Raw genomic sequence first — 22,204 nt, 5'->3', positions numbered from 1 at the left:
CTGCCACATCCAAGCCCCCTCTGTGAGTCTGGAGGCTGAGACCGTTTGGGTCAATGAAGTGCAGAGACAGCCACCAGGTGGCTCTGGCCGGGAGCAGAGGCCGCAGGGGCGTCCCGCCCTGGCTACCCGACAGGGGACCGCCCAGCTCAGTTAACCCAGGGGCAGAAGCCCATGAGCACACCTGGCCGCACTTCCCCGGTGGCAGTGTCCGTGTCCGCGGTCCCCTGGCTGTCAGCCACTTGCAAGTGGAATGTGTAGACGCCCTCCACCAGATTGGTAAGCTGCAGGGCTGCAATGCAGTCAGAGCCACCAATGGCATCCTGCAAAATCACACGATTCGTGAGCCCATGGTCAGTTCCCAATGACCGGTCTTCTGTCGGTCCCAGGAGGGATCACCCACGACCGCAAGACCATGCCCTGAGCTGATACATCAAGTCAGAGGCTCAACCGACTGAGCCACCCAGGCGCCCCGGCATGTGCATGATGTGAAGGGGCAGGCTGGAGGGAAGAGGGGTGATGGGATAGCTGCAGATGGGGGTGCCCCTGCGCTCTCCCGCAGAAAAGACGGGGGACACGGAGCGCTCGCTCGGTGCTTCCTGAGCTGCGCTTAACCAACGGCTGTCCAGTCACTACTAAATCATTCGTTTTGTGCAACAGAGGGAAAACCTGTTGAAATCAGGGGGAAGCACCCTGAGGAGTTTTCTGGGCCTTCTCTCCAAACAGAGTTCTCCAAGCATCTCCTCTTGGGCCTCCCCCCAGGATATCACATTCCCCTTCTCAAATGACCCAAGAGCCGGAGTAGATCATTTCTGCTCTGGAGGCTCGAGGCTCCAAAGAGCCAGAGAAGAATGCCAGGCCCCCTGCTCTGCACTGGCTCACAGAAGAGGGCGGTAACCAAAGGGGACGAGAGCCGTTACAGGCAGAAGATCCACCGTCTGGCTGACGAGTGTCGGGTCCAGAGGGACTCATTCAGTTCCTCCCCTGCAACCACTTGTTTGGTGCATCTCCGAGAGCAAACCTGTGTCTCTCAAGTCCCAACAATGGCAGGAATGAAGATGTGCCTACATTTATACCCTAAGAGGTGGAGGAATCTGACAGGGAGAAACGTCGGCAAGGAGCTGAAAACTTGGGTCTGGTTTGGTTAAGGACGAGTTCGCTGACCTTGGCCAAGTCCTCTGCCATCTCTGTGTGAAACGGGGACAGCGCCCTTTGACCTGCTGACCTATCCAGCGGGAAGTGAGGAAAAGGGAAGAATCCACTTGGACCCAAATAAGAACAGTGGGGACGCTGAGGAGTAGAATGACTGCCAAGGGACGACTCGGCTTCGAAGCACCCCCAGGCGATGATGCCCTTCCCCATCCAAAGTCTGCAGTCTGCTCAGGGAAAACTCAGAAAGGACAGCTTTCGTTTGAATCTGAAAGCAGCCCGCTGCCTCCAGCACCCAGAGGAGACCTAGAAACATGAACAGCTTAGTGGGGAACACGAGAAGGGAGACGAGGTCATAACAGAAACGCCGCTACAGACTGAAGTGTGTTGCCTCCAAATGCCGATACTGAAGCCCGAGCCCCCCAGTGTGACTGACCGTATTTGAAACGGGGCCCGCGAGGACATGGTTAAGGTTAAACGAGCTCCTGAGGGTGGGGCCCTGATTCCACGGGGTTAAGGTCCTTACAAGAAGAGACACCACGGCAGAGCCCTCTCTCCCTCTCTGCCATGTGGGGACATGGGGAAAAGGCGGTCACCTGTGAGCCAAATGGAGAGCTCTCCCCACGTACCGAATCGCTCAGCACCTTAACCTTGGACTTGATGGGCTCCAGAACTGGGAGAGATGTCTGTCTCACGTGGAAGCCACTTAATTCACCCATTCGTGGTATTTCCTTACAGCAGCCCAAGCGGACTAAATGCACGAAATGACACGTGGGCCTGGGACAACCCGCGGAGCGCTCACCCCGGCTGGGCTCTGGCCGTCCCGGATCCACATGTGGGACACAATCCCTTGGTCGTCGGTAGACCGTGAACCATCCAAAGTAATGTGGTTATTGGGAAGCACAAGCACATGCCGGCCACCAGCCTGGGCTCTGGGAAGGCTATTATTTTCTAAGTCAAATACAACAAAAATGAAAGCAAAGAGATCGATTTAAAACACCGGTGGTAGAAACATGCCATAAAATACACAACTGTTCCACCTCGCAGCTGTGTAGATTTAAAATATCCAGGAGGCATCATTTTTCTACCCATTAGATAATAGACTTTTTTTTTTACTTTTTTTTTTTTTTACATTTATTTACTTTTGAGAGAGACAGAGAGTGAGCAGGGGAGGGGCAGAGTGAGAGGGAGACACAGAATCCAAAGCAGGCCCCAGGCTCCACATGCTGTGAGCACAGAATCTGATGCAGTGCTCGAACTCACGGACCATGAGATCATGACCTGAGCCGAAGTCAGACACTTAACTGAGCCACCAAGGCGCCCCAGGATAACAGACTTTCTTAGAGCTCTGTTTATGCTCGGTTAGTTGTAATTTGGCAGCCTCTATAATGGGAATGTTTCTACTACTGTTATGGTTCTTTTCTTTTTAAAAAAGAGAAATAATGACTTTAGTTATCAGGGTCCAGAAAATGAAAATATTTTAATTTAAAATATACTCTGAATCATTATGCACTGGTCCACACTATGTGGCCATAGAAACATCTACTCCCACCACTGCCAAATCTTGCTTAAGTAAGTTAAAACTCGAGTCAAAAACTATTAGGTCTTGGGGCGCCTGGGTGGCTCCTTCGGTTGAGCGTCCGACTTCAGCTCAGGTCATGATCTCACGGTTCATGAGTTTGAGCCCCGCGTCAGGCTCTGTGCTGACAGCTCAGAGCCTGGAGCCTGCTTCCAATTCTGTGTCTGTCCCTCTCCCCCTCATGCTCTGTCTCTCTCTCTCAAAAATAAACGTTAAAAAAAACCAAAACAAAACAATTAGGTCTTCACTCCTCTGACTGGGTGTTAGATGTACATGAACAACGTAAGAGCCATTTCTGGTATTATTGCCTCAGGAGAGAGGGGCCAGGGAGAGTTGGCAGCCTGGGGTGCGGGAGGGAGAACATAATATGACCCAGCCCCGCTTCGGGGGGTGAGGCTGCCATGGGGGAGATCCTGCTTGCTCAGGTGGGGCTCTGGGGCCCTACCGGCCCCTGGCAAACACCCCTCAAAACAAGTCCAGCTACGGACATGGTATGAGAATAGCCACATGTTGATCCAAGGGAGTAATGAGCATCCCGTCAATCCGCTGCCGCTTTCCCCCTAAGACCCCAGAGGTCAGAGCAGAGGTGACGGTACCACTGTCAGCGTTTCCACACTGTTCACCACGCTGCCTTTTGGGGAAAACCCGTGCTGGCGAGAACCTGTGTGCAGGAGGCTGAATTCTACTGTGGACAGAAGGGGAGGCTGGAAACCCCAGAAATAGACCGGCAGCCGACAGAGTAAGCCCGAAAACGCTTCTGTGAAGAACGATGACTAGACCCTCTCTGGCTTCAAGACTGGACCTTAAGGCGGCCTCTTCCTTCCAGGCTTATGTCCCCGCGATCCTGATCTCCACTCAGGGGGCTGCCCCGGCACCTCTCCGGACACTCGGGCGCCGCAGACCCGCTGCGGCTCTCCCAGGACTGGTGCCCCCACCCGTCCGTGTGCTGAAGTCACGGTTCCTCCAACACTTAGACACCCTCTTTTTTCCCTCTGGAACCGTCAAGGCATCAAGTCCTGAGAACTCGGGCTCTAAGAGGTCTTGCCAGTCTATCGTTTTTTCTCTGCTCTCCCTGATTTTGGCCCCATCAGACTGGGGTTTCCTTTTGGAAAAAGCCAACTCTCTCAGGTAAAACGACATGACGCTAGGGTTTGCTTTAAAAACTCCAACTAAATATATGCACAATGGAATACTACTCCGCGATCAAAAACGAAACCCTGCCATTTGCAACAACAAGTTCCATCCAGGAACTACAGGGTATTATGTTGCGTGAAATAAGTCAGCCAGAGAAAGATAAATATCACAGGATTTCACTCATATGTGGAGTCTAAGAAACACAACAGTTGAACATAGGGGAAGGGAAGGAAAAATAAAATAAAAACAGAAAGAGGGGCAAACCATAAGAGACTCTTAACTACGGAGAACAAACTGGGGGTTGCTGGAGGGCTGGGGGGTGTTGAGGGGATGGGTTAAATGGCTGATGGGCATTAAGGAGGGCACTTCCTAGGATGAGCACTGGGTGTCACTGTAAGAGATGAATCACTGGGTTCCACTCCTGAAACCAAGACTACACTGTATGTTAACTAACTTGAATTCAAATAAAAAAATAAAATACTGCAACCAAAGTAAAAGAAAGTATGAACTGATAGATGACATAAGATGAGCAAACTGATGATGGCTGTTGAAGCTGGGTGATGGGACATAATCATCCACTGAGGCTATTTTCTCTACTTACATATATGGTTGAAAATGTCCACAATAAAACATTTGAAAAAATCGAAATCTACATCACTTTGCTGATAAAACTGCTTCAGCATCTTCCCTGCCGGTGGCAGATATGTCCCAGCTTCCTCAGGACGTGTGACGCACACCAACCTTCACGGGTTGAGGCAGATGCTCAGCCACTCCCCAGGGCACCCAGGCCTGGCTGGTCTACAGTCCTGGACGTTTCCTATGCACCATGCTCTTTTACATCTCTGTACTTCCACACAGCATAATTGTCTGTCCTATCATCCATTCATCCATCCATCTATCCATTCATCAATCCATTGATACATTCATCCATCCATCTATCCACTCATCCATCTATCCATCCATTCATCCATCCATGTATCCACTCATGCATCCATCCATCCATCCATCCATCCATCCACCCATTTATCAATCCATTGATACATTCATTGATCCATCTATCTACTCATCCATGCATCCATCCATTCATCCATTCATCTATCCATCCATTCATCCATCCATTCATCCATCCATCTATCCATTCATCAATCCATTGATACATTCATCCATCCATCTATCCACTCATCCATCCATCCATTCATCCATCTATCCACTCATCCAACCATCCATCCATTCGTCCATCCATCTATCCACTCATGCATCCATCCAACCATCCATCCATCCATTCATCCATCCATCTAGCCATCCATTCATCCATCCATCCATCCATCCATTCATCCATCCATCCATCCACTCATCCATCCATCCATCCATCCATCCATCCATCCATCCATCCACCTATCCATCCATTCGTCCATCCATCCCAGTACCCAGCACTTGCAATTTTCCCTGAGCCACAGAGGACACAGAAGTGTCTCGACAAAGGTCCTCGAGCAGCTCATCCATCCATCCATCCATCCATCCATCCATCCATCCATCCCAGTACCCAGCACTTGCAATTTTCCCTGAGCCACAGAGGACACAGAAGTGTCTCGACAAAGGTCCTCGAGCAGCTCACAGCCACAGGACAGGACAGGACAAACAGATGAGTCCCTGAAGCAGAACAGCACAGGACTGGACCACAGATCTAGAAACCACATGGAACGTGAAAGCACCTCTGCTGGTAGGTTCCCGGGCAGAGAGAGAAAGCAGAATGCTGCCACGTGGACACGGTCGTTCACCACCAGTAGTGACAGGAGACTGGCCCCTGGAGAAGAGACACTCGACAAACAAAAGGAGACTCTGTTTCTCTGCAGAGGGAGACGAGGAAACAGCTAACACGGATGGACGGAAGAAGAATTAACTCAGTATCCACTGGGAACAAAGAAGCACCACCATTTCCAAGTAATCACGGCCTGGTTAGGGTCTCGTGAGACTGAAAAGCAGCAACAGTCCCCCTGCCCTACCGCTGAGCTGGGACTCACACGGCCACAGTGAGTATGCTGGCACTGCTCAGCCCCCGCCGGCCTGTCACCATCAGGCGGAAGCGGTGCATGCCCACTGGAAGCCCGCTCACGGTGGCGACAGCCTTGTCACTATTCCCCATCTCCACCGCCGCTTGACCTCTGTCAAGCAGGGGCGGGAACAACAAAAGCAGAGGTATTCTGACTGCGGCAGGCGGGACATCTGTGTCCTAACACAAGTCCCCCTTTACAGCCAAAACATATGCCGTCTACGGAAGTCTACAGTAACTTTTTATCCACCTAAATTCTCTAGTTCAGCATATGGGTCGTGAGGCAATGCCAATTTTAGACTAAGCCTGGGATTCCTTTGGGAATAGTTATTATTTACTTCTTAAGAGCAGATTCAGGATCCCAGGAGTTTGAGCATGCAAACCACAAAGACTGTCACATGACACAGGACCCCCTTAAGCTCTTTATCTCTTTGGTCTACAGATGGTGTAAACGAGTGTGAGGGCCTCACACAGGTCCTCCCCACACCGCTCCCGTCCTGAAGCTCACCCACGGCAAGATGGCCCTTCCGCCTGGCATGGCTCCACTTACCCCCAAAGCCAGCCAGCATCTATCGTGTCCGTCCACGCTATTGTGTCCACTCTTTGGCAGCCGTGCTCAGACACTTCCAGAAAGGGGCTGAAATCCCAAGTCCCGGCACGCTCAAGCTGACTGTTTAATGTGGAGACAGGGCGATGCTAGCCCAGCGCCAGGGTGTGAACCCCGCCTGCAGCTCAGTGACAGAGGGACTACCTGACGGGCTCCCGGTGGCAAAGGGCGATGCCCTGGTCGTCTCTGCTCCTGCTGCCGTCCAGAGTGGTGCTCCCCACCGGGAAGACCAGCTCCTTGTCCGGGACGGCCAGGGCCACTGGGGGCCTGTTGATTTCTAGAATTAGAGAAATGCTATGAAAAACGGTGATCTCTTTGCATTAATCTGCAGTCCCCTGATTTTTTTAATGTTTATTTATTTTGAGAGAGGGAAAGAGAGAGCGTGCGTGCATGAGTGGGTGAGGGGCAGAGAGAGAGGGAGTCCCAAGCAGGCTCCACGCTCAGCACAGAGCCTTATGGCAGGGTTCGATCTCACCAGGAGACCACGACCTGAGCCGAAATCGAGTCGGACACGTAACTGACTGAGCCACCCAGGTGCCCCTGATTTCTTGATTTAAGCCAATTACTCATGTCTGGATCAGAGAGTGTCCTAAGGGAACCCTGGGGGGGACCACTGCAGGCCTGTGGCTGAGCCAGCACTACACCGTTCTGAGGAGGAGACCAGGGGTCCAGACAGCAGGTTTCGTTCTTTAAAAGACCTCAACAGTCATGGAGACAAGAGAGAAGGAAAAAGAACGAGGATGGGAAGCTGGAGGGAAGAAGGACTGGGGACAGAGTGGGGGAGGCAGGCAGGAAGGAACTGGACGGAAGTTAGTTGAGATCTATGTGAACACACCTGCTTTGTCAGGCAGGACTGACCCCCTCTCCCCCGCCCCGTCTTTGTAGCCCCGGGCCTACCACAGTGCCGGCTAAGTGATAAATGCTCAAAACATTTTGGTTACACGTTGAACAAAAGGAAAAGACATAAGGGACACCTGGCTGGCTCAGTCTGTACAGCACACAACTCTTGAGCTCAGGATTATAAATTCAAGCCCCACAATGGATGTAGAGATTACTTAAAAACAAAATCTTAAAAAAAAAAAAAAAGATTAAAAAAAAATAAAAGGTATAAAGTACCACTGATACTGATATTGAAATAAATAGATTTTCTGTTAAAAAAAAAAAAAAGTCAAGTAGTCAAAAACTTCAGTAGCAGTTACCCAATATCTGGACCATGTCCCACCCTCACTGTCCTACTCAGTAAAGTTCAGTGGTCCAGGGGCCTCTCTTGTCCTTAGGATAAAACACGTAGGTGAACATTCATTTGCAAAGCCCTTGACGGTGGGCCCCTGCCTCCCCCCTCCAGATCACCCGCAGGCATCCTAACCCCTGCCCCTCACACGCCCACATCCTCACTGCTTTCTCTTGTTCCACTACATTCTTCTTAATTCTTTGGATACCAGACTCTCTTTCATCCCGTGGACTTTTTCCATACTGTTTCCTCTGCCTAAAAAACTCTTCCTCTTGCCCTTCTCTCCCCAAATTCACCTGGCCAGATACAACCCAGAGCTCACGTAAGACTCTGCAGATACCTCAAGCCTAGATAGGTGTGTCCTTTCCCTGGGCTCCAGAAGCACCGTGTCCATCTGCTAGAAATGCACTGATCATGAGGTTTTTACCCATAAGCCGCGGGAGGACAGAGCCCAAATCTATCTTGTTTAATACCACATCCCCAGCATCTAACCCATAGCACCTACTACGTATTAGCTGAAAAAATAAAATTAAATAAGATAAAAAATAATAAAATAAAACAATAAAATGCATTGTCTACAAATTGAGTATATTTTCAGTTGCCAGGACACTGGACGGTTTACAGGGACCAGCAGCATTTTCTAGAAAAGTTCGAAAGCCAAGACCATTGGCAAGCGAAAACCCAACTACCCTTAGGTTATTTAAATGTGTAGGAAGGCAGAGTCCTGGATTTCCATGAGACCATTACGGGATTGTGAGGTGACCTGGGGTCAATTCTTCAACATCTGGATGTAAGCCATGTGAGTATCAGGCCACACATCACAATCAGCCTCTGCAGCAGAGTAGAACACATGTGGGCACGTCCACCTGGCAGGTGGAGCCCTCGAATGGCCCTGAGGATGTCCATCTGGTCCTCCATACCATGGTGTAGACGCACATTCAACACAAGATTCAGAACCACAATGGAAAACTGGCTTTATATTACGATTTAGCTCTTCCAGCCCCTACTTCCTCACAGTTAAAAGATTTAGAGAATTTGCCACCAAATTTGGCTTGTCTGAAGCACAGAGGCCCAGGTGTCATTTCTACCTTAATCTCTGGGGCCAAATCCCTTTCCCATCCCACCGACCAGGCTGGACAGTCACAGTGCCCACAGCAGTGGACTGCTGTCTTGAAGAATCTCTCACCATCAGCTGGAGCGTATAGTCTCCTTCCTGCATCTCAGACAAATGAAGGTATGGTGTCTCGATGCCCTGATACCAAAGAGAAAAGAAAAAAAGTAATTTTAAGAAGTAGTATGACATAATGAAAAATGAGTAATGTTGTTAAATATGGAGATCCTGCTTGAAAAAGAAATGTGTGTGCCCCAAGAAAATGCAATCTAAAGTTCACTGTGTATCCTCATGTGCTTCTTGAAGAAGTATAGATTAATATAGCCTTTTTGGAAGCCAATCTGGCAACATCCGTTCGCATGGCAAACGAGCATGCTCTTTAACCAGCAATCCCACTTCTCTCTGCCTCCACCAGAGAGAGCCCACGTGCACAAGGAGGCTCACACCGGACCCTGAGGAAGCATGGGCCCTGATAACAAAAACTGGAAACACTCTCAACGTTCATCAGTGGGGAGTGGCCAGACCCGCCATGATACATGATACAATGCTGGTTTAAAAGAGATTAATTTAGGGGCACCTGGGTGGCCCAGCTGGTAAGCGTTCGACTTCAGCTCAGGGCATGATCTCACGGTTCGTGGGTTCGAGCCCCATGTTGGGTTCTGTGCTGACAGCTCAGAGCCTGGAACCTGCTTTGGATTCTGGGTCTTCCTCTCTCTCTGCCCCTCCCCCACTCACGCTCTGTCTCTCTCTCTCAAAAATGAACAAACATTAAGGTAGATTTATAATGAAATGGAAAGATGTCAAAGACATACATCACCAAGCAAAGAGAGAAAGTTGTGGAACAAGGCATATAGTGTGCCAGATACTGTTACGTGTCCGTATACATACACACGCAAGGATTCTGGAAGGACGCACATTAAACTGACCAAAGTAATTTATCTCCAATAAGGGGACTGGGGCGGGATACGGGTTGTATTTGCACTTTATCAGAAGTTCACTTTTTTTTAACCATAAGAAGCAATTCATGTATTATTCTTATAACTAAAAATAATTTTTTAAAATTCTAAAACAAAACTTTTCGATATTTTTTTTCCATTGAGTATATCATAGCTACACTTGTCTCCAAGTTAATAACCTTTCATTTTGTTGCTGTTTTGTTGTTGTTGGTAACATTTCCAATTATTGCTTAGGTCTGAAGTTCATGGCAACAAAGAAAGGATTTTTAATCTTAAATCCTCTTATACTTCACTTACTTTTATAGATCCCGAGATTGACCAAAGATAAATATATCTGCATGTATTTGTTAAAGGTTTTAATGGAAAATTGAAAAAAAGATGATAGAAAACCAACTGTGTTGGCACAAGGGGAACTTGTGAAATTTGAAATATATACTTTTAAGAACTTAAAAAAAAAACACTGAGGTTTTTTTCCAGTTTTTGTTGTCGGCTTTTCTTTTTTAATGTTTATTTTTGAGAGAGTGAATAGGGAGGAGGGGCAGAGAGACAGGGAGACACAATGCGAGTTGTCAGGACAGAGCCCGACATGGGGCTCAAACCCACGAACCGTGAGATCATGACCTGAGCTGAAGTCAAACATTTCACCAACTGAGCCACCCAGGTGCCCCTAAGTTATCTCTTTTAAACCAGCATTGTACAATGTATCATGGTGGGTCTGGCCACTCCCCACTCATGAACACGGAGACTGTTTCCAGTTTTTGTTACAGCTTTTCCCTACTTTTTAAAAAAAAAATTTTTTTTTAATGTTTATTTTTGAAAGAGAGAGACAGAGTGTGAGCAGGGGGAGGGGCAGAGAGAGAGGGAGACACAGAATACGAAGCAGGCTCCAGGCTCTGAGCTGTCAGCATAGAGCCCAACGTGGGGCTCAAACCCACAAACTGTGAGATCATGACCTGAGCCGAAGTCAGAAGCTTAACCGATTGAGCCACCCAGGCTCCCCTCCCTACTTTTGACTAAATAAAGTGAAGCATTTTTCTCTGAAAAGCTTTACAGAAGTATAACTTCCTAGTCCTTACTTCAAAATTACTACAGTTACATGAAGGCTTACGTACCCAGCACAGGGAATGTTGTGGCAGACGGGAACTGGGCAGACCGACACGTGTCACCTGGCGCCCACAGAGCCACCCCATCGGAATGCTCCGTGGGCTTCCCCATCCGGAGCAAAGCTGCGGCAGGCTGCCTTGCATGACGTTTCCACGAATATGAGAGTCTGGTTTACAGTCGTCTTTGCGATTTTCCAGTTAATAAAAAGTTCACCCCTTTTAACATCTTAATCTGTCAACCACGAGACAATAACCTTGTTACTGCAGATAAGGAAAAAATTCCTGATAATAAAGTTTATATTGGATTATTTCTAAAGTTTCTCCCAATACTAAAATAAAATAGTATTTCCGTAGCAAATGCTGGGTCAGACTTTCTCTAAACTAGCCTCAAGATCAAGCTGTCAACACGGGACCCGCTTAGTTGCTATTCCGGGCTTATAGAGAATGCATGAGGGGAAAGGACGTAAATTTTGAAGATTTGTGAATTCCGGGGCTCTTCCAAGAGTTGTAATCTATCAGATAATCTTGTAAAACATATTTTCTAGATATAACTGCCCCCCACACACATAGCAATACTTTAGGTAGGTAGGTAGGTAAATGTGTGAAGAGATAAACAGATGGACAGATGTACCGATGGATGGATGGATGGATGGATGGATGGATGGATGGATGGATGAGCTGGCAGATGGATAGCTGCATGGGTGGGTGGATGGGTGGATTGATGGACGGATGGGTACACGGTTGGGAGGGCAGGTAGGTGGATGGATAGACAAGTTAAAGACTGAAAGCAGGCTACAGAACTTGCCTGCATGGCCACCTCTTTGCTCTCACTCCCAGGACCCAGGGACCACTCATAGAGGACAATATGATGATCATCACTGTTCCAATTTCCATTCAAACAGATGGAGTTTTGGGGCAAAGTTATGGTCTGATTTGGTCCTGCGTTGGCAACCGGCGGATGGTCCACAGCACTGCTGACCACGAGGACTGCAGTCGTGGAGTCAGTGGCTCCATCCGAGTCTGTAACAGTCCAGCTACAAGAAGAAGAGGAGGCCACCATGCTGCAGGAAGATGCCAAGTCTGAGAGCAAATGGCCAATTTAGTCGGCTTGTGGCACCTTTCTCAGAACTCAGAACGGGTATAAACAGGAATTTGAGGATGAAGCGGAGAAAAGAAGAGACTTGAGGATTTCTTTTTATTTGTTGCTGTCCATTCACTTTATTTTTAGCTAGTAATCTAGTCACATGATGGAGTTTTATCTTATATGGGTTTTGAGATGCTAGATGAAGAAATCTTCCTCAGCCAACACAGGAGCCTCTCTCTCATACCTGAGACTAAGAATGTGTCGGGTTTAGGTCCCACCTTCAGGTCTGGCCATGTAGAGACAGATCACTCATCAATTTTCATCTACAAAGCTTTTGAATTTTTCTTCTTTTATAGAGGACTTAATATAATTATGTTTTCAGGACACTCCTTTCAGGCAATTTTAGGATCAAGCACTTTTAAGTAAAAATGGATGCTAGACCTACACAAGCCAACAACAAAGAGGAGTGTACTGACCCTCATGCGGTAAACTCGCTCCTGATGTGGTAATGGATTGGGAAATACGGTTACTTCATCCTTTCGGGGTAAAGATGTCAGTTCTGAACAGCAATGAATGCGATTTAGGTGTTAATAGGAATCTGACCCTGAAGCCACAGGAAGAACACAAGCCTTGCTTGTAGTAAGGGTGTGTGCGGGGTCCGTGTGTACAGGGCCGTGTACTCTGTGCACCCTTTCTCACTATCCTGCAGACTCCATACAACCAAGAGCTGGATGCCGGTTCTGGCTTTGACAGTGAATCAAGCATCCTGAAGTCCTCGCTCCTCAGCCAGGCTGTCAGGACGTGTGCTGGGCCCCTAAGGGAATTTCACCCTAGTAAAATGGGGACAGCAGCAGCAACCTGCCTCAAGCAGACGATGAATTTAATAAGTATCAAATCATCCTCAACACCCATGAAATCGATCTGAGGACTGAGGGAACAGACCACACAACTAGAGGGAGAGAAGAGGCCACATCGTGGAAGGCAAAAGGTGCGGAGACATGATTTGGGAGAGAAACAATCATGGGTGCTGCGGAGGGGAAGAAGCCCTGATCATGGAGAGGGAGAGGGAGAGAGAGAGAGAGAGAGAGAGAGAGCGTGGCACACAGGGGATCACACAAGAAAAGCACTCCCCCAAAACCACTGACTGGGAAAATGAGAGGGGCTGATTGCTGGGAGTCTGTACAAGCAGCAGAGCTCAAAGACTGGAGTTTTAGTAGAAGTCCGGGTCGTGGCTGGTGTGGAGCCCAGGGGGCACAGCGGCGCTTCTGTGGGGGAGCGGAGGCCCGGGAGCAGACAGTGCAGTCTGAGGGTCGTGCTGGGAGAGACAGGTCCCCTTCTTGGAGTGCATTTGGGAGAGGCAGCAATGCCTCTCCGGGGCCAAAGAGCCCTTGGGCTCCACTGGGCCGCCCAGTTCATTAGCACAGGGGCAGAGACACCTGCTGAGGGCAGCTAACCTGGAGGCCAGCTTCTTGCCGAGCTTTACCCTAAACTCTAAGTGCCTGTGCGTTTATGGCGTTTATGTGACTGACCTTCTGGGACAAACCAGCACCAGCCCCAGAGCAGACACCCTCACCCAGAGGGTCAGCGTGGGTCCCTAAAATTCTGGAACTCAGCTGGTGCACTTGAGATAAAACACACGCCTGCTGGGCAGGCAAGGGGCCCGGACACAGACAGGGTGAAGGCAAGGATCTGAGGGATGCCTGGGACACATGAAGGGAGATTGTTCACTCTTCTGTGGAGGCTTCCCGGACAGTGGCAGGTGCAAACTCCCGTCTCTAGCGACAAGGGAGAGGGCAGGTGCCCTTTCTCTCCTGCACCCATCAGCACTGGCAGACCAGGGAGCAGCAGAGCGCCCACAGTGCAGGCGTGAGCCACTTACACCAAGCCCTGCCCCGCTGCACTCTGCAGCTGCTTCTGACCTAGGGCTATGGGCCCCTCCCCCAGAAGACCAGCACAAACACCCCACCTGCACGCACCGAGTCTACTGACCACAGAGCGCTGCAAAGATTCAGCTCTAGTGGAAATTGGGTCTAGCTTCTTTAAGTAAGCAGACCACAGTACACGTACTTAAAACTCACCACACTCTGGCCAAGGGCAAAACATTGCCCATGGCAGGCAAAGAGAAACTCTGCAGAGGACTGACCTGAGGGAAGGAGCAGCCAAAACACAACAGCAGAGTGCACACAGCATACACCGGAGACAACTCCTGAAGCACCAAGCTCTGGACAGTATATGACCTCTTCTTATAGCCATTACTCTCAAGAGGAGAAAACATAACAGGCTTTCCTAACACACAGAAGACAGAGACTTAGACAAAGTGCCAAGATGGAGGAATTCATCCTAAAAGAAAGAACAAGAAAAGGTCACAGCCAGGGACCTAATTGAAACATATATAAGTAATATGCCTGATTCAGAATTTAAAACAATAATCATAAGGATACTAGCTGGGCTTGAGACAAGCAAAGAAAATACCAGGGAGCCCCTTACTACAGATAAAAGATGTAAAAAGTAGTCAGACTGAAATAAAAAATGCAATAACTGAGATGCAAAACCAACTGGATGCAATGACCACAAAGAGGGCAGAATCAGAGGAACAAATAAGTGATATAGAAGATAAAATTATGGAAAATAATGAAGCTGAAAAGAGAAAGAAAAATCTTAAATCACGAAAGTAGACTTACAGAACTCAGTGACTCCATAATAATAACAACATTCATTATCATAGGATTCCCAGAAGAAGAAGAGAGGGTAAAAGATGCAGAAGGTTTATTTGAGCAAATAAGGGCTGAAAACTTCCTAATCTGGGGGAGGAAACAGATATCCAAATCCAGGAGGCACAGAGAACTCCCATCAAAATCAACAAAAGCAGGCCAACACTTGCAAAACACAGAGATAAGGAAAGAATCCTAAAAGCAGCAAGGGAAAAGAAATTCCTAATCTACAAGGGAAGAAAAATGCGGTTAGCAGCAGATCTCTCCAAAGAAACTTGGCAGGCAGAAGGGAGTGGCATGATATATTCAAAGTGCTAAAGGGGAAAAGTATGTAGCCAAGAACGCTCTATCCACCAAGGCTGCCATTCAGAATAGAAGAGATAGAGTTTCCTGGACAAACAAAAACTAAAGGAGTTCATGACCACTAACCCAGTCCTGATGAAATATAATTGAGGACTCTCTGAGCAGGAAAGAAAAACCAAAAATAACAGAGAAAATCCTCAGAAATGACTTTACAGGCAATATGCTGGCACTAAATTCATATCTGTCAATAATCACTCTGAATGTAAATGGACTATATGCTCCAATCAAAAGACATAGGGTATCAGAATGTATAAAAAACAAGACTCATCTGTATGATGCCAACAAGAGACTCATTTTAGACCTAAAGTCACCTACAGGTTGAAAGTGTGGAATGGAGAAACATTTATGCTAATGGATGTCAAAAGAAAGCCAGAGTAGTTGTGCTTATATCAGACAAACTATATTTTAAATCAAAGGCTGTAACAAGAGAGGAGAAGGGCACTATATCATAATAAAAGGGTTTGTCCAACAAGATCTTACAAATGTAAATATTTATTTGTCCAACGTGAAGGCCCCATATATATAAACCAATTAATAACAAACATAAAGAAGCTCATTGTTAATATTATAGTAATAGTAGGAGACTTTAATACCTAACTTACAACAATGAACAGATCATCTAAGCAAAAAAACAACAAGGAAACAATGACTTTCAATGACACATTGGACCAGATGGACTTAATAGGTATATTCAGAACATTTCATCCTAAAGCAGCAGAACACACATTCTTTCCAAATGTACCTGGCACATTCTACAGAATAGATCACATACTGGATCACAAATCAGCCCTCAACAAATAAAACAAAATGGAGAACATACCATGCATATTTTCCAACTACAACACTATGAAACATGAAGTCAAACACAAGAAAAAATTTGGAAAGACAACAAATACATGGAGGTTAAAGAACATCCTACTTAAGAATGAATGGGTTAATGAGGAAATTAAAGAATAAAAAAATACATGGAAGTGGGGGAGGGGCCAAGATGGCAGAACACCATGGAAGTTTTTTTTTTTTGCATTTCTCATCCCTGCAATATAGCCAGATCAACACTAAACCATCCTGCACACCTAGAATACTGATTTGAGGTATAACACAACACTCTGCACAACCTGAACCAGCAGGTACATGGCACGGAGAGGTGACTGGGGGAGAAAGCCGCAGAGGGCAGGGAGCTGTTTTTGCTTGCAGAGAGAGGACAGAGCCAGGGGCAGAGTAGGGAAAGCATCCCTCACGCCTGAAAGCAGCTCGAGAGATAAGAAGAGTATGCAAGGGACTGAACAAAAGAGGGAAGTACCGCCTGGCAACATGACAGCTTGATCATGGACAGTGTAAAAGCAGGGTGTGGACAGAATCCAGGGACAAAGGAGGGGTGCGCAATTGCTGATCGGGGAGAGCACAGAGTTCTGATACTAGAGACTGGGTAGCTGGGTGACACCATTTTCACCCTTCCTGCACATGTGCATACACACCTATAGGTGCCACAACAATCCACCCCAGTAAGCTAAGCAGCACCATCTAGTGAGAAACGGAGCCGTAACACTAAGCCCTGCCCAACTGGGACAACCTTGCTCTTCAGGAACACCACAAGTCTCTCTGCCTGCTTAGTTTACGGACTATAAAGTGCTTCCTACTTCCACTTTTAGGGGAAACCGATGTAATTTCAATCATACCTCAGTCTGTTTACTGGTCCATCTATTCAATTTTTTTTCCTTTTTTTCTTATAATTGGATACAGAAACAGAAAAAATTTATTTTTATTTTCCATTTCTATTAAAAATATTTTTCTTTAGTTTTTTTACTGTATTTTTTACTGTTTTATAAGTTTTTCAAATTCTATTTTTTACTTCCATCATTTCATTTTGTTCTCATTGTATTTTTTCAAAGTTTCAAACATTTTCCTTTTTTTTCTTATCTTTCCCTTTTTACTCTAATCTATCAAGCTCCTTTCAACAATCACACCAGAACACACCTAAGATCTAGCATCCTTTATTCTTTTTGTGTTTTTAATTTTTTAATTTTAATTTTTTTTACCTTATTAATTCCTTTTCTTCCTTCAAAATGATGAAATGAAGGAATTCACCCCAAAAGAAAGAACAGGAAGAAATGACAGCCAAGGACTTAACACAGATACAAGCAAGATGTCTGAACCAGAATTTAGAATCATGATATTAAGAATACTAGCTGGGGTTGAAAACAGTTTAGAATCCCTTTCTATGGAGGTAAAAGCTAGTCGGGATGAAATAAAAAATGTTATAACTGAGCTGGAATCTTGAACAGATGCCACAGCAGCAAGGATGGATGAGTCACAGTCAGAGCAGAGAATCAGCAATACAGATGAGAAACTTAGGGAAAACAATGAAGTAGAAAAAACAAGGGAGACTAAGGCAAAAGAGCACGATTTAAGAAAGAGAGAAATTAGTGACTCATTACAAAGCAACAGCATCAGAATCAGAGGGGACCCCGAAGATGAAGAGAGAGAAGAAATGGTAGATAGGTTATGTGAGCAAATCACAGCAGAAAACTTTCCTAACCTGGGGAAAGACACAGACATCAAAATCCAGGAAGCACAGAGGACTCCCATTAGATTCAACAAAAACCAACCATCAACAGGGCATATCATAGTCAAATTCACAAAATCCTCAAGCAAGGAAAGAATCATGAAAGCAACAAGGGAAAAAATTCCTTACCCTACAAGGGAAAACAGATCAGGTTTGCAACAGACCTATCCACAGAAACTTGGTAAGCCAGAAAGGAGTGGCAGGATATATTCAATGTGCTGAACTGGAAAAATATGCAGCCAAGAATTCTTTATCCAGCAAGGCTGTCATTCAAAATAGAAGGAGAGATAAAAAATTTCACAGACAAACAAAAATTAAAGGAGTTCTTGATCACTAAACCATCCCTGCAAGAAATTTTAAGGGGGACTCTCTGAGAGGAGAAAAGATGGGGGGGGGGGAGAGAAAAAGGACCAAAAGCAACAAAGACTAGAAAGGAACAGAGAATGCCACCAGAAACTCCAACTCTATAGGCAAAACAATGGCAATAAATTCATATCTTTCAGTACTCACTCTAAATGTCAAAGGACTAAATGTCCCAATCAAAATACATAGGGTAACAGAATGGATAAGAAAACAAGATCCATCTATATACTGTTTACAAGAGACCCACTTTAGACCTAAATACACCTTCAGATTGAAAGAAAGGGGATGGAGAACCATCTATCATGCTAACAGTCACTAAAAGAAAGCCGGAGTAGCCATACTTGATATCAGACAATCTAGACTTTAAAATAAAGAGATGAAGAAGGGCATTATATCATAATTAAGGGGTCTATCCACCAAGAAGATCTAACAATTGTAAACATTTATGCTCCAAATGTGAGAGCATCCAAATGTATAAATCAATTAATCACAAACATGAAGAAACTCATTGATAATACCATAATAGTAGGGGACTTCAACACCCCACTAACAGCAATGGACAGATCATCTAAACACAAAATCAACAAGGAAACAATGGCTCTGAATAACACACTGGACCAGATGAACTTAACAGATATATTCAGAACATTTCATCTTAAAGGAGGGGGAATAAGCTTAGGAATTCCCTGAGCCTGCACTGATGTGTTAACAAGGCATAAAGAATTACAAAGCCATAGCATGCTCACACCCAAGCTTGCATAAACAAGATTAGGCCCACAGGATAGAGCAGAGGGGGGGCAAAGGCCCCCAGAATAGGGTGGGGGGGGCCAAAGCCCCAAGGATGGGGGGGCAAGGCCCCCAGAATAGAGAGGGGGGAAAACACCCCCATACAAATGTATATGAATTGTAAATTTATATAATTATTTATAAATAACTTTATAAATGCTTATAAATGTATAAGCAAGATTAGGTATTCAGGGCGAAAGCGCCCCCTAATTTAGTGCTATAGCAGAAAGCTGCTTTCATAGGAAGGAAGGACCAAATCAGGTAAATAGGGCTATTAACCACTGCAGGTGAAGCTGCCCAGATGGGAGCTGATTAGTAAAAGAAAAGGTGCCTTGTTAACCCTGAGGTTACTTGCTCTGTCTGTCTCATCCCCTAAGCTAGCTAAGACAAACAGACATGGCACCTCCTGTCTGTCATTAACAACCATCTGCCCATCTGCCCAGCACCAGGATTTTTTTTATATTGACCCAAACCCCAAACACTGTATATCCTCAAAACCCCTTTTCCCTCATACCGTTGAGTTAATGTTCAAAGATTCATTGTCTGTTTGTGCAGGCCCATCACGTTTGTAAGCATTCTGATCTTAATAAATATGGATCAAAGACCCTTATTCAGGGCTCTTGTCTTTTCCCGGACATTAGCCATCTCTCAGTTTCAATCTCGCATCCACTCTCTTGCTGGACAAGAAAGAATGTTAGACTAAGAGTCTATGACACTAAAGCAGCAGAATACACATTCTTCTCCAGTGTACATGGGATGTTCTCCAGAATAGATCACATACTAGGACACAAATCAGCCCTCAACAAGTACAAAAAGATACAGATCATACCGTGCATATTTTCAGACCACAGTGCTGTGCAACTCGAAATCAAAAACAAGAAAAAATGTGGAAAGATAACAAATACTTGGAGACTAAAGAACATCCTACTAAGGAATGAATGGGCTGACCAAAAAGTTAGAGAGGAAATTAAAAAGTACATAGAAGCCAATGAAAATGGTAACACCACAGCCCAAAACCTCTGGGACACAGCAAAGGCTGTCATAAGAGGAAAGTATATAGCAATCCAGGCCTTCCTAAAGAAGGAAGAAAGGTCACAGATACACAACCTAACCTTACACCTTAAAGAGCTGGAAAAAGAAGAGCAAATAAAACCCCAAAACAGAAGACAGGAAATAATAAAGATTAGAGCAGAAATCATTGCTATTGAAAGCAATAAAACAGTGGAACAGATCAATGAAACCAGAAGCTAGTTCTTTGAAAAAACTCACAAAACCGATAAACTCCTAGCCGGTTTGATCAAGAAGAAAAAGTAACGGACTCAAATAAATAAAATCAAGAATGAAAGAGGACAGATCACAACAAACACAGCAGGAATACAAATAATAGTAAGAGAATATTATGAGCACTTATATGCCAAAAAAATGGGCAATCTGGAAGAAATGGACAAATTCCTAGAAATATATATACCAAAACTGAAACAGGAAGAAATAGAAAATTTGAACAGACCCATTACAAGTAAAGAAATCGAATTAGTAATAAAAAATCTCCCAAATAACAAGAGTCCAGGGCTGGATGGCTTTCCAGGGGAATTCTACCAAACATTTAAAGAAGAGTTAACACCTATTCTCTTGAAGCTGTTCCAAAAAATAGAAATGGAAGGAAAACTTCCATAGTCTTTCTATGAAGCCAGCATTACCTTGATTCCAAAACCAGACAAAGACCCCACTAAGGAGAACTATAGACCAATTTCCCTGATAAACATGGACGCAAAACTCCTCAACAAAATACTAGCCAACCAGATCCAGCAATACATTAAAAAAATTATTCACCATGACCAAGTGGGATTTATACCTGGGATGCAGGGCTGGTTCAATATCCACAAAACAATCAATGTGATACATCACCTCAATAAAAGAAAGGACAAGAACCACATGATTCTCTCAACAGATGCAGAGAAAGCATTTGACAAAATACAGCATCCTTTCTTCAAAAAAAACCCTCAAGAAAGTAGGGATAGAAGGATCACCTCAAGACCATAAATGCCATATATGAAAGACCCAACGCTAACATCATACTCAATGGGGAAAAACAGAGCTTCCTCCCTAAGGTCAGGAACAAGACAGGGATGTCCACTCTCACCATTGTTATTCAACATAGTATTGTCAGTCTTAGCTTCAGCAAACAGACAACACAAAGACATCAAAGGCATCCAAATTGGCCAGGAGGAGGCCAAACTTTCACTCTTTGCAGCTGACACGACACTCTATAGAAAACCCAAGATTCCACCAAAAACTTGCTAGAACTGATCCATGAATGCAGCAAAGTTGAAGGATATAAAAATCAATGCACAGAAATCGATTGCATTCCTATACACCAATAATGAAGCAACAGAAAGAGAAATCAAGGAATCAATCCCATTTACAACTGCACCAAAAACCATAATAAAATACCTAGGAATAAATCTAACCAAACAGGTGAAAAATCTGTACACTGAAAACTATAGAAGCTTATGAAAGAAATTGAAGAAGACACAAAAAAATGGAAAAAGATTTCATGCTCCTGGATAGGAAGAACAAATATTGTTAAAATGTCAATACTACCCAAAGCAATCTACATATTCAATGCAATCCCTATCAAAATAACACCAGCATTCTATACAGAGCTAGAACAAGCAATCCTAAAATTCATGTGGAACCACAAAAGGCCCTGAATAGCCAAAGTAATTTTGAAGAAGAAAACCAAAGCTGGAGGCATCACAATCCCAGACTTCAGGCTGAATTACAAAGCTGTAATCATCAAGACAGTATGGTACTGGCACAAAAACAGACACTGAGATCAATGGAACAGAACAGAGAACCCAGAAATGGACCCACAGACATATGGCCAACTAATCTTTGACAAAGCAGGACAGAATATCCAATGGAATAAAGACAGTCTCTTCAGCAAGTGGTGCTGGGAAAACTGGACAGCAACATGCAGAAGAATGAACCTGGACCACTTTCTTACACCAGACACAAAAATAAACTCAAAATGGATGAAAGACCTAAACGTAAGACAGGAAGCCATCAAAATACTAGAGGAGAAAGCAGGCAAAAACCTCTCTGACTTCAGCCGCAGCAATTTCTTACTCAACACATCTCTGGGAAACAAAAGCAAAAATGAACTATCAGGACCTCATCAAAATAAAAACCTTCTGCACAGTGAAGGAAACAATCAGCAAAACTAAAAGGCAACTGACGGAATGGGAGAAGATATTTGCATATGACATATCTGGTAAAGGGTTAGTATCAAAATTTATAAAGAACTTATCAACTCAACACCCCAAAAATAAATAATCCAGTTAAGGAATGGGCAGAAGATGTGAAAAGACATTCGTTAAAGACATACAGGTGGCCAACACACACATGAAAAGATGT

At 45.2% G+C, this 22,204-nt stretch overlaps 1 protein-coding gene across 1 annotated transcript in view; it reads right to left on the bottom strand.

Annotated features, from left to right (window-relative positions):
- KIAA0319 (KIAA0319 ortholog) overlaps positions 1 to 22,204 on the bottom strand; it is a 104,776-nt gene that overhangs the window by 14,300 nt on the left and 68,272 nt on the right. The window contains 6 exon segments of the mRNA XM_042985405.1: positions 182 to 320; positions 1,949 to 2,138; positions 5,881 to 6,021; positions 6,661 to 6,793; positions 8,876 to 8,999; positions 11,723 to 11,951. Of these exon segments, the coding sequence (XP_042841339.1) occupies positions 182 to 320; positions 1,949 to 2,138; positions 5,881 to 6,021; positions 6,661 to 6,793; positions 8,876 to 8,999; positions 11,723 to 11,951 (956 nt within the window).

Source organism: Panthera tigris, chromosome B2 (assembly GCF_018350195.1).
Source record: "Panthera tigris isolate Pti1 chromosome B2, P.tigris_Pti1_mat1.1, whole genome shotgun sequence".
NCBI classification, from domain to species: Eukaryota; Metazoa; Chordata; class Mammalia; order Carnivora; family Felidae; genus Panthera; species Panthera tigris.
This window is presented reverse-complemented; position numbering and strand designations above follow the sequence as displayed.